Source organism: Callorhinchus milii, unplaced genomic scaffold (genome assembly GCF_018977255.1).
Source record: "Callorhinchus milii isolate IMCB2004 unplaced genomic scaffold, IMCB_Cmil_1.0 Scaffold10, whole genome shotgun sequence".
Lineage (NCBI taxonomy): Eukaryota > Metazoa > Chordata > Chondrichthyes > Chimaeriformes > Callorhinchidae > Callorhinchus > Callorhinchus milii.
Window position 1 is genome coordinate 791,889 of NW_024704751.1, and position 12,638 is coordinate 804,526.

The 12,638-nt window shown below is 53.3% G+C and overlaps 1 protein-coding gene across 2 annotated transcripts in view; it reads left to right on the forward strand.

Annotated features, from left to right (window-relative positions):
- Positions 1-12,638, forward strand: part of LOC103188456 (protein CASP) — a 174,105-nt gene that overhangs the window by 143,521 nt on the left and 17,946 nt on the right. The window contains exons 21-23 of one of the 2 annotated variants that reach the window (XM_042338435.1): positions 1,614-1,802; positions 8,139-8,403; positions 9,047-11,681. The exons of the other annotated variant lie outside the window; for it this stretch is intronic. Coding sequence (XP_042194369.1) covers positions 1,614-1,802; positions 8,139-8,403; positions 9,047-9,797 — 1,205 coding nt within the window. The 3' untranslated portion in view covers positions 9,798-11,681. Of the gene's footprint in view, positions 1-1,613; positions 1,803-8,138; positions 8,404-9,046; positions 11,682-12,638 lie in introns of those variants that run through there. 2 annotated transcript variants of the gene reach the window in all.

Here is a 12,638-nt window from a genome sequence, read left to right on the forward strand (position 1 = left end):
GCCAGAATTTATTTTAAAAATGTGCAAGCAAGTTTATTTAAGGGTTGTGTCTTGCTGGTGTTTAAGCTGCTGCATCAGCCATGATGCGGGACCAAGGGAATGGGCTGTTACAAGGGGAGGCAGCTTGATGGTGGCCGGTATCCCAAGCTGGTTACAGCTAGATGATGCCTTTTTCATTTTATTTTGCCCTCATTGTCGCTCGGCTCTGTGTCCTCCTTAGCAGAGTGACACCCGCTGCTGAGAGCAGGTTAAGAAACCATATCCCTTGGTTATCGTCGGAGCAGAATGGTCCCTGAGAAATACACAGCCATCGTGCTTACCTCGGGCTTACCAAAGCGCTCTGAGACGCCGTCCGGCATGGAGGGCGCTATATAAATCCAAGTTGTTGTTGTTACCTCAGAAAGTGTAGTAAAACACTGTCAGTGGTGCGCTGCTCAGAGTTAGCTCAGGGTAACAGAGTGGTCAGTGATGCAGTGTAGTGTTCCCCTCCCGGGAGTAAGATCACACCCCGTGGGGAAGGGGCGATGCTGCCAGGGAAGCGTGGGAGAGCGACGTGTGAAGCCCTCTTCAGTGTGACCTGGCCGAGCAGCAGTCTGTCCCAATGGGATAAAATGGGATCTGACGGAGGTCCTTCCTGTTTTGGGAACGTCTATAAGCGAATGTTGAGCATTCTCTTAGACATTGGAGCTAAATGCATATGCTTCTCATTAAACTGCAATAATGTAAAAGCAGATGGAAATGTCCTGCTGTCTGTGCAGACGAGCAGTGCTCCGCTCCCCACACAACAGTTCTGTTTGTATCAGAATTTTGATACACAGAACTCTGGAGATACGCTGAGAGCCGGAACAATGATCATGTAAATGAAACTAAACCCAATTTATTTCTTCAAATTGCTTATTAACTGTAACTTGGAGACTTGGCCTGTTTCCTCGCTATAACCTCAGAGTTCAGTGTTCACAAGCTGACGAGAGATTCAACACCAAGCCCTTCTGTCCAGTTGATCTCAACCATCATGAGGGCCAGGCTTGCTGTTACAGCATCCAGCTGTTCTTAAATCATGTTATGGGAACGTTTGTGTTCTCTGTAAATCTCCTACATGAGTATCTGTTCAGTTAGTCAATTGGAAGTCTTGGGGTGTGAAATGATCGAGCAGAGACATTGATACGGAGAGGTTAGGCCGCTGATCATAGAACTAACAGCACAGGCAAGAGACCGTTCAGCCCATCAGGCCACTCTATTGGAGCCCATTCCAATGCCTTGCATTTTCCCTATTCCCAGTTCATAATCTTTCCCTTCAAATATTTATCTAATTGATATTATTGTGGTCTCAGCTTTAGTCGTCACAAAGCACTCCATGTTCCAATGTACGCCAAAAATAGTGCGGGCCATATTGATTGGGAGGGAGGGGTAGCTTTTTCCTTGCTGATAACACGGGGGAGGGGGGTTTGAGAAGATAACTGACTATTATAGTTCTTGCAACCTCCAAATTCTGCAAAAAATTCTGAGTTTCCACTTAAAACATTTTTTTGAGTAAAGTTACTAACTGTGTGTGGTTGGTGAGATGTAGCTTTGTGCCTGAGCTGGCTGACTGTTTTCTGTGTCCCCACGAACAGGCCAACGTCTGTTTGGAGAGACCATCCTGGGCCTGACACAAGGTTCCGTGTCGGATCTGCTGGCACGGCCCAAACCCTGGCACAAGCTGAGCCTGAAGGGCAGGGAGCCTTTTGTCCGCATGCAGCTCTGGCTCAATGACGCAAGCAATGTTGAGAAGCTGATGGACATGAAACGGATGGAAAAGAAAGGTAAATGAATCAACAACAAATTACATTTGTATAGCGCCTTTCACGGAGGGTAGGGTTAGGAGTGTGACCGAAGGCGCAGTCGAAGAGGAGGGTCTTGAGACGGGCCTTGAAGGAAGCAAGGGAGGGAGTGAGGCAAAGGGACTGGGGGATTGAGTTCCATAAGAGTGGGAGCAGAGCGGTTGAAGGCCTGACCGCTGATGGTGGGGTGGGCAGGGTGGGGGAAGTGGAGCAGGTAGAGCCTGCTGAGCTGAGTGAGCGGACAGGTTAATATGCCGTTAGGTTAATATGGCGTTAGCATTAGGTCACAGAGGTAGGAAGGAGTAAGACCGTGGAGTGCTTCGAAGGCCAGGATAAGGATTTTGAACTCCAAACGAGGATTTTGAAATCAATTTCTTTAGCTAAATCTCAGCTTCACTGGACAGTTTCCTTCGTTCAGACTGTGTATCAGATGATTTTGCATATTGATATCAGGTTTTTTTGCCTACATGAATTGAGTAACTTTTCTTTAATAATAATCATTGAAACGGATTTGCCTCTCATTGGATTTTGATGCTCGTTCTTGATCGGAAACAAGTTGTTGCAGTTTTAGTGGGGCTGCAGCACCATCGGGTGGATGGAACTGGTGGTGCAGAGGTCAGATTGGTGAACAGCAGGAAATTTTCTATCTCGACTGATAAAGACGAAATGTCTGTGTGTGTGTCTGTCCGCCAATAGCGCAATAACCGATCGACGTAGAGACATGGTTTACATCTCATCGGAAAGGTCTTGCAGAAGGGAGTGTCATGGGCATGTTTTGATGAGCTATATTTAAAAAAATACTTTAATTAAGCCCCAAAATATGAGGTATGCATGGTATTCTGGAACAAGGTAGTGACAGAGGAGATCACACACCCTTCTAGAGTGTCGAGGGAATATTTTGGGAGTGGGGTGGGGATCTCATATTGTTATATAAAGTAGAATAATATAATCTAACCTAATAACACTGAAATCTACATTCCATATTGGATCCTTTGGTTGCAAGCGGAGCTGCAATGGGTTCAGCTAGTACAGTATAAATGCAAAGCAGCCCGTGGAGTAATGCAGAGCGTGCAGATGATTTAAACAGTTCAGTGCCACTGATTTCTTGAGGAATCAACAAGGAATGAAGGAAAACTGAGAGCGCGGTGAGTCTGGGCAGAGCTCCGTGTAGATGGCCACAGGCTTGTATTGGCTGACAGGGAATCAGACACTTCTGTCACGATTTAGCAAGCGATCATTTCTATTTATCAAAGTGTTTTGCCAAACGTCTGTTTTGCCGAACATCTTCCTAAAAATTGTAATTGTCTGAAAGCCTCTTATAAGCCATGGCTCTCGGCTCTGTTATTGTGTTATTGTCATTGATTCGCACAGTTTACAGTCAGAGCACCGGTGATTGACTGGTTGGCACTCTGCTTTCTGCCATTCGGTGCTTTCAGTCCATCGAGGTTCGACTTCGCAAACTCCCTGCTTGTCAGCCTCCCCAACTCCTCCCTCCATAGGCTGCAGATCATCCAGAACTCTGCAGCCCATGTCCTCTCCCGCACCAGGCTCCATGATCCTATCACCCCCATCCTCATCTGCCTCCACCGGCTTCCCATCACACAGAGGATACAGTTCAAGATCCTGGTCCTCACCTTCAAAGCCCTCCATACTTGCTCCCCCCGACCTCTGCGACCTCCTAACCCCCTACTAACCTTCCCACTCCCTCTGCTCAGCAGTGTCTGGCCTGCTTCGTGCCCCCCGCCTCGCTCACCCTACTATTGGCGAACAGGCCTTCTGCCACTCTGCCCCACCCTCTGGAACTCCATCCCGCAGTCCCTCTGCCTCGCCCGCTCCCTCGCCTCCTTCAAGACCCATCTCAAGACCCTCCTCTTCGACTATGCTTTCGATCTCCCTGCCTCCCCCCACCCTCCACACTCCCTGACCCCGACCCCCAGCTCGTGTCTGAAACTCTGTCCAGCACCTTGGGACATTTTCCCCACGTGAAAGGCGTTATACAAATGTAGTTTTGTTGTTGTTGTTTTCCTCTTCGGCCGCAGTAGGGGGTGAGGAGGGGGAAGTGTCGGTGTGAGCTGGGGGTGATGAGGGTGGGGGCCTGAGAGGTTACAGAGTCTGTAACAAAGGTTTTAAGGTTGTGGATTTCCGCAAACAGCAGAACAGCAGTGTATGGTGTACAAAATGTTGACATAATGTGTAATCACAACGTGTGAGCTGGGGGAGGGGAGGGGGGTCGGTGTGAGCTGGGGAGGGGGGTCGGTGTGAGCTGGGGGAGGGGGTCGGTGTGAGCTGGGGGGGGGGTCGGTGTGAGCTGGGGGAGGGGGTCGGTGTGAGCTGGGGGAGGGGTCGGTGTGAGCTGGGGGAGGGGGTCGGTGTGAGCTGGGGGAGGGGGTCGGTGTGAGCTGGGGGAGGGGGTCGGGGTCGGTGTGAGCTGGGGGAGGGGGGGTCGGTGTGAGCTGGGGGAGGGGGGGGGCGGTGTGAGCTGGGGGAGGGGGGTCGGTGTGAGCTGGGGGAGGGGGGGGTCGGTGTGAGCTGGGGGAGGGGGTCGGTGTGAGCTGGGGGAGGGGGGTCGATGTGAGCTGGGGGGGGGGGGGGGCGGTGTGAGCTGGGGGAGGGGGGTCGGTGTGAGCTGGGGGAGGGGGGTCGGTGTGAGCTGGGGGAGGGGGGGTCGGTGTGAGCTGGGGGAGGGGGGGTCGGTGTGAGCTGGGGGAGGGGGGGTCGGTGTGAGCTGGGGGAGGGGGGGTCGGTGTGAGCTGGGGGAGGGGGTCGGTGTGAGCTGGGGGAGGGGGTCGGTGTGAGCTGGGGGAGGGGGTCGGTGTGAGCTGGGGGAGGGGGTCGGTGTGAGCTGGGGGAGGGGGTCGGTGTGAGCTGGGGGGGGGGGTCGGTGTGAGCTGGGGGAGGGGGGGTCGGTGTGAGCTGGGGGAGGGGGGGTCGGTGTGAGCTGGGGGAGGGGGGGTCGGTGTGAGCTGGGGGAGGGGGGTCGGTGTGAGCTGGGGGAGGGGGGTCGGTGTGAGCTGGGGGAGGGGTCGGTGTGAGCTGGGGGAGGGGGGGGTCGGTGTGAGCTGGGGGGGGGGGGTCGGTGTGAGCTGGGGGGGGGGCGGTGTGAGCTGGGGGGGGGGCGGTGTGAGCTGGGGGGGTCGGGGGCTGTGAGCAGGGGGGGGGGTCGGTGTGAGCTGGGGGAGGGGGGTCGGTGTGAGCTGGGGGAGGGGGTCGGTGTGAGCTGGGGGAGGGGGGTCGGTGTGAGCTGGGGGAGGGGGGTCGGTGTGAGCTGGGGGAGGGGGTCGGTGTGAGCTGGGGGAGGGGGTCGGTGTGAGCTGGGGGGGGGTCGGTGTGAGCTGGGGGAGGGGGGCGGTGTGAGCTGGGGGGGGGGGTCGGTGTGAGCTGGGGGAGGGGGTCGGTGTGAGCTGGGGGGGGGGTCGGTGTGAGCTGGGGGGGGGGGTCGGTGTGAGCTGGGGGAGGGGGTCGGTGTGAGCTGGGGGGGGGTCGGTGTGAGCTGGGGGGGGGGGGGGGGGGGGGGGGGGGGGGGGGGGGGGGGGGGTGGCGGGGGGGGGGGTCGGTGTGAGCTGGGGAGGGGGTCGGTGTGAGCTGGGGGAGGGGTCGGTGTGAGCTGGGGGAGGGGGCGGTGTGAGCTGGGGGAGGGGGTCGGTGTGAGCTGGGGGGGGGGGGGGGCGGTGTGAGGGGGGGGGGGGGGGGGGGGGGGGGGGGGGGGGGGGGGTCGGTGTGAGCTGGGGAGGGGGGTCGGTGTGAGCTGGGGAGGGGGGTCGGTGTGAGCTGGGGGAGGGGGGGTCGGTGTGAGCTGGGGGAGGGGGGGGGGGGGGGGGGGGGGCGGTGTGAGCTGGGGGAGGGGGGTCGGTGTGAGCTGGGGGAGGGGGTCGGTGTGAGCGGGGGGGGGTCGGTGTGAGCTGGGGGAGGGGGGTCGGTGTGAGCTGGGGGGAGGGGGTCGGTGTGAGCTGGGGGAGGGGGTCGGTGTGAGCTGGGGGAGGGGGGTCGGTGTGAGCTGGGGGGGGGTCGGTGTGAGCTGGGGGAGGGGGTCGGTGTGAGCTGGGGGAGGGGGTCGGTGTGAGCTGGGGGGGGGGGGGTGGGGGGGGGGGGGTGTGAGCTGGGGGAGGGGGTCGGTGTGAGCTGGGGGGGGGGTCGGTGGGGGGGGGGGGGGGTGTGAGCTGGGGGAGGGGGTCGGTGTGAGCTGGGGGGGGGCGGTGTGAGCTGGGGGAGGGGGTCGGTGTGAGCTGGGGGAGGGGGCGGTGTGAGCTGGGGGAGGGGGGTCGGTGTGAGCTGGGGGAGGGGGGGGGGGGTCGGTGTGAGCTGGGGGAGGGGGCGGTGTGAGTGGAATCTGAGCCAGTGCCCCGGTTAATGTGTTATCAATCAGCTTTAGGCAAACGTTAAGCTGTTCAGTTTAGACTGGATGTCACACTGCATGTACACAGCTTTCACAGAGAGTGTGTTCCCGCTATAGTAGAGCTGTCCCTGAGCCAGTGAGACAGACTCAGTGATTTCCCATTTACACGTGAAGAATGATTGATTGAGGAGAAATTAAAACCATTTTAAAAAAAACATTGTGAACCTTAGAGGTTCGTAACTTGGTTGTTGAAGCTAAACCTGTCTGCTGACTAATGATAAGTATGGTCACTGAAAGAGTTAAAAGAAAGGTTAGGAACCCGCCTTCACACACAGGGATAGTACAACCCAGAGTGCCATGGCGTGGAATAGTAACTGGTGGAGGAGTAATATGGAAGAGTTTGGACAGAAAGTAAGAGAAAGAGAGACAACAACAATAAAATTACATGTATAGAGCGCCTTTCACATCAAAGTGCTACAACAACAACTTGCATTTACACAGTGCTCCTCATGCAGGGTAGCGTCCTGAGCCATTGAGAGTGGAGGAAGGTCTTCAGGCACGACCTGAAGATGGGGAAGGAAGGGGCAAAGGAAGAGATAGGCAGTTGGCGTAGTCAAACCAGGATATGATACGAGTGGATCAGGGTCTCAGCGGCCTGCGGTGAGAGGCAGTGGCGGAGGTGGGCAACGTTGCGAAGGTGTGGAAAGGCGGAACGGGTCATGACTGGGTGGGGTTTAAAGGATAGCTGAGGGTTGAAAAGGACACCCGAGATTTTGGATTGGCTCAGTGAGTGCAGGCATGAATAGTGATAATGTCAGCAGCTATGGAGGCACTGCCGGGAGCCAAGCAGGAGGGCCTCTGTCTTGCCAACATTGAGCTGGAGGAAGTTGGCCTTTGTCCAGGACTTGTATAACAGACAACTTGACAGGACATCAACGGTCCTGGAGTCGACACTGGAGGCAGCGAGATAGAGTTGGGCGTCATCCGCATACATGAGGAAATTGACCCCATGCTTGCGGATGACATCAACGAGTATAGATTAAAGAGGAGGGGCCCGAGGACAGAGCTCTGAGGGACGCCACTCGTGACCGTGCGGGGGATATCACCCATTATGACCAGGAGGACAATGAAGCAGAGAGAGCCCTGGTCACAGAGAGAGATGACATTGTTTGTGACCTTGACAAGCGCTGTCTCTGTGCTGTGCTGGAAACCAGACTGGAGGGACTTGTGGAGGGAGAGGTGAGAGTAAAGCTGGTTAGCAACAACGCATTCCAGAGCTTTGGCAAGGAAGGTTGGAAATGGGACGGTTATTTGTGAGGTTGGAGGGGTCAGAGGAGAGTATTTTGAGGAGGGGATTGATGACAGCGGTTTTAATGGGGAGAGGAACAGAACCTGAGGAGAGTGACTGTGTCGACCAGCAGTGGGGAGAGAAGGGGGAGTTGGGTGACCAGCAGCTGAGTGGAGAGGAGCTCAAGGCAGCAGGTGGCAGGCTTCATCTCAAAGAAGTGTAAGGAGGGGGTAGTGGTAGGGGCCGTGGCAGAAGGAGGGGGTGGTGTAGAAGGTCTGGGGTGAGGAAGGGGACGTAGGGGAGCAGCAACTAAAATGCGCATGGCGGCCACGGGAGGCTGGAGGAGAGAGGGCAGTGGGGAAAGAGATGGGGAAGAGGCACTCATAGTGTTATTTACTGTAATCTCTCTCCTCACTGCCTGGCTGTCCAGTGTGATGTGTGTTTGAGGTAAAGCAGGCTAGTAGCGGGAATGTTACCTGTCGTGTGTTAGCTGCGCTTGTTGGAGTCGGGACTAAAGCACGAGGCTGAGACCGCCCTGCAGGGCACCAACATAGAGAGGAGTTGTTCCCATCTTCCCGGCCGACGTCCCTCACTTTGATGAGCAAAGACAATTCATCAACGTTAACTAAAAGCTCATTTCTGTTTTCATTGTATTCAGTGAACGGGGAATATCAATGTTTTTCTCTTCCTCCCGCAGCCTACATGAAGCGGAGGCACAGCTCAGTCAGCGACGGCCATGGCAGTGACTCATCAGTGGCTGGGCTGGACTACAGCCAGAGTGCCAGCCCCCAGCCTCAGGTCCAGCTCAAAAAGCCCCGAGTGGTCCTGGCCCCCGAGGAGAAGGAGGCCCTGAAGAGAGCTTACCAGTTGAAGCCGTACCCTTCCCCCAAAACTATAGAGGAACTCGCTGCACAGCTCAACCTAAAGACCAGCACAGTCATCAACTGGTTTCACAACTACAGGTTCGTTCCTCTCCTGGCACAGACAGACGCCACTTAATCCATCTCTTGTTTGTCACTGCTGTCCTGTCTGTCTGTCTGTCCTCGCTGCCTGTCACTCCATTCCTGTCTGTCTTTGTCTGCCTGTCACTGCCTGTCTTGTCTGTCTCCTGAACTCAGATGAGTGGTGTCAGCCTGACACCTTATGTACCATAACATAACAGCAGGGGAATGGGATTAGTGGAGTCCTGTAACAAAGTGGTTAGAGCACAAGCGAGAGGACCCAAGTTTGATTCCCGGGCAGGGCGAAACCTTAGACAAGTTTCCTTACTCCACACGCCTCTGCAGCAGTAAGTAGGAACCCGATTGTTAGTTGATTGGTAGACCGCTTTTCCGGGGGTAATAATACCTTCATATAAAAAAAATTTAAATAATAGTTTGGTCACTCCATCCATGTCTATTTGTGGGACAGCTGTGAGCAATTGGCTGCCACGTTTCGCCCACAAAATACAAAGTCAATTCACTTTACAGTGTATGCTGTGAAGCTCTTTGAAACGTCACAATGATGTGATAAGGCGCTATATCAAATGCAAGGATTATTATTATTAGAGTAGAGAGCTCCAGTACAGGAGCGAGAAAACTAACCTCAAAATGTTTGGTATTGCAGGTCCCGTATCCGAAGAGAGCTGTTCATTGAGGAGGTGCAGGCAGGGTGTCATGGCCAGGCAGGGTCCAGCGGTTCCCCCTCTGTCAGGGGCAGCAGGACGGGGCACAGCTCTGAGGGCGAGAGCTGTGACGGGGGAGACCTGGAAGCTGTGGCAGAAGAGAAGGAAAGCCTGGTGGGTGTGGAGGATTACAGCGGGGGGCGGGGCAGCCCTCAGGGCGGGCAGGCCGACAGTCTGTGCGAGGATGACGGCGAGGCTGCCATGGCCGACATGCAGGATGCCAAGCCGGGCGACCAGAAGGAGACGTCTCACTCAGGGCGGGACGCCACCGTCTCCCCGAGTGCCGACAGCGAGGATGAGGGCAGCCTGAAGTGCCCTGCCCGGAGCCGGAAGTCTGTCCGGGAAGCGCAGGAATCTGAGACGTCCCCGGAGGAATTCCCGAAGAGCCAGCCCGCAGGCCAGACAGCGGGGGGAGAGGAGCCCTCTACCTCGCCTGCTTCCACATCGGCCTCTATAGCCGAGACCACCTCTGTGTCCCGGCAGCCCTCCAGCGCAGCCACCCCCTCCCCCTCCCCGTCCACCGCGACCTTTCAGAAAGGCCTGTTCAGCTTCTCTGACACGGCCTCACCAGCCCAAAAAACAAGCCTGCGAGAAAACAGCTTAAGACGTAAGAAAGCAGCAAACTTGAACAGCATTATCCACCGTTTAGAGAAAGCTGCCAGTCGGGAAGAGCCCATTGAATGGGAATTTTGAGATTAAATTATTAATTATGCACAACTTCTGAGAGTTTAGGTATAAAGAGACCTGGACATTGTGTACTCATTTTATTCTGTCGCGCACTTAATGCCCTGCAGGCCACAGGGCACAAATGCCACATAGGCCAAGGTGCATATAGAAAAAGGAGAGCATTAAGTTCCGTTCAGCATTGCATTTTCAAACTAAAAGAAAGAGTTGAAATGTGCAGTTAAGCTTTTTTGTACCCTGAAGTGTTTTTGTGTCATGACTGATTTTCAGACTGTCTGGGATTAACTGTTACAGCTTTGCCTTTCTGCCCCCCACTCCCTCCGCCAGGTGGGGTCCACCGAGCAGAGACCCTCCCGGTTTCGAGAGGGGGGCGTTGTTTTGCCATGAAATGGCAGCAGAGCGATATTTACACTATTAACTTCTTAACCAGAGAGAACGAAAAAAAAATTGGAAGAGTTTTCAAATGACTAGAATTTTGTAGCTGTCCGGTTGCCACTGAGAGATTGCACAGTCATCTGACTCTAAACACACTAGCTTGGTTTCGTAGATATTTTGAGAATTCCTGCTGTTTTAAACTTTGAAAGAGAAAAAAAAAACACATTTAGTCCACTTATTTTTAAAGAAAAAAAGGTCACGTTTAGAAAAAAAAACTATTTGTTGAAAAGGATGTGGTAGGTGAGTTAGTGTTTTCTTGTACGTGAACTAGAGTTAATGATACGTAGTCACATTGTTTCATAGCTTTAACCGATCCCTGGTTCCTTTGCAAGGCCAGGATTTGTTTAATACACTCCATTTTAGGCCAAATCAGGACAAAATCTGAATCTAGGTATTTTATAACCTGCTTTTTAACCTCCAAAACCACGACTCACACTGATCAGACCTCATATTGTCTTTACGAGTGTGTGTGTGTGTGTGTGTGTGCACCTGCAAATACGAATGTGTACAGAAATATGCGCGTGTGTGTGTGTATGAGTAAGTGTGTACAGGAATGTGCGCTTGTATCAATGTGTACAGGAATCCGCAAGAGTGTGATTGGGGTGTGTGTGCGCGCATGGGTGCAAGTGTGTACAGGAATACGCAAGTGTGTGTGCCTGTCATTTGGTCTGATTATGTCACATGTACCAGTGCATATTTAGAGTGCACTACTGCCACCTTACATTGAATAAGCTGCGTCTTCAAGTGAGTTAGTTAGTCACAAGTTACAGACTTTTTTTTTCTTGCCATATCTTTAAAAACTAACCGTAGATGATTTCAGTATACGAGAATATTTTTTGTGCTTATTTATAGGTGCTTGTTTTTGTTTTCTATCCATTGTTTGGAAGGGGTGAAAGGGAGCGAGTCTCTTGAGGGCTAGACTGCCGGCAGTATTGGGATATTTTACAAATTTCACTGGATAAATATTGGCGCCTCAACATTTTCCATGCTCCAAGTTATTGAATAGAAATTATTTCACATTGTAAATTACATCATAATTTTGTGCTGGCCTTTGTGTAAAGGCCAACTTTCATTGAAGTAACTGTGTAGCACAATCATAACCTTTGTCATTTTAATTATAATATATGGATTCTGTTTTCTATAATAATTATGGTTGAGGGGGTATATAGCTGATATTGCACCACAGTGTGTTGTGTGTAGGTTTTGTAGCAGACTATGACTGTTTATAGGGCAAACTACATTACTTGCATGATATACATTAAGTAATCCTGTAATTCACACGGGAAACCACATGGACTGGGCACTCCGCTGTTGATGCAGGTGGCGCTGGGCTGGGCTTAGGTGAAGGGGCTCTAGGAGGTGCCAGGCAGGGAGACAGACTGCGGCCGTATCTCCATTTACATCCTCTTTACTAGGTTCAAAATAATATATGGGGAAGCACTTTCCCCAGTCTAAATGCTGTGTGTGATAAGTGCAAAGAGAGTTCACCCATACAAGCTTCTCTCTCCCTCTTCCCCCCCCCCCTCCACTCCCCTCCCCCCGCCTGGAAATTAAGGACATGACAATGACCTGATGAATGATTTTCAACTTTGTTTTAAAAAGAGAGCGAGTATTGGGGGTGACGTGCTGCTGGTCTCCACAGTGACGCTCCCATCATCCGTCCCAGGGGAGCGGAGTGGACGGACCTACCGGGGCTCTGTGTGTGTGTGTGTCGGTTACTGGGAGCCACTCAGGAAGTTTCCCATCAGCTCATGTGGAACACTCGTTGTGCAGGATTAAAGATGGGATCTGGAAGCAAAGTGCTGGACTCTGCCCCTTGCTCCCTGTATGAGCGCAGTGTGTGCGTCAGCACAGAAGCCCTCACACTGCGCAGCACTGTTACAAAACTTTGTCAACCCATCAACCTTCACATATCACAGCTTTTACACAGAAAGCTGCAAGTTAGCCCTTGGGTGCAGACTGGCACATTAGTGCCAATCATTGTGCCCACAGTTTGCACATTACTGAGGGGAGGGGGGCATGCCGCATGGTCTACTAATAGCCTTGTTTCACTTGTCCTTCAGAAATCATTCACTGACTAACATTTCGTAACTGTGGACAAGTGGTGTTCAAATCCAGTCTGGTTGTGAGTACAGCCCTCAGATACCCACAGCTCCCCTGCCTGCGATGGGCTGATCAGCTCAGGAAATCAAACCTCAGTTGGAACGATCTCTATGACAATTTGTGTATGTAATTTGAAGCTTCCAATTTCAGTACCATTTCTGAGAATGTAATGACTTTATCCCGAGAGGGCTCACAGCCAGCGTGCCGTGCTGCAGGTCCACACTGCTGTTTGAGACGAGGAGCCTGGGGGTACACTTGATCCCTCGTCGATTAACATTGCAGATGTCTCCCTGCTGGATAACATTAGAAGTT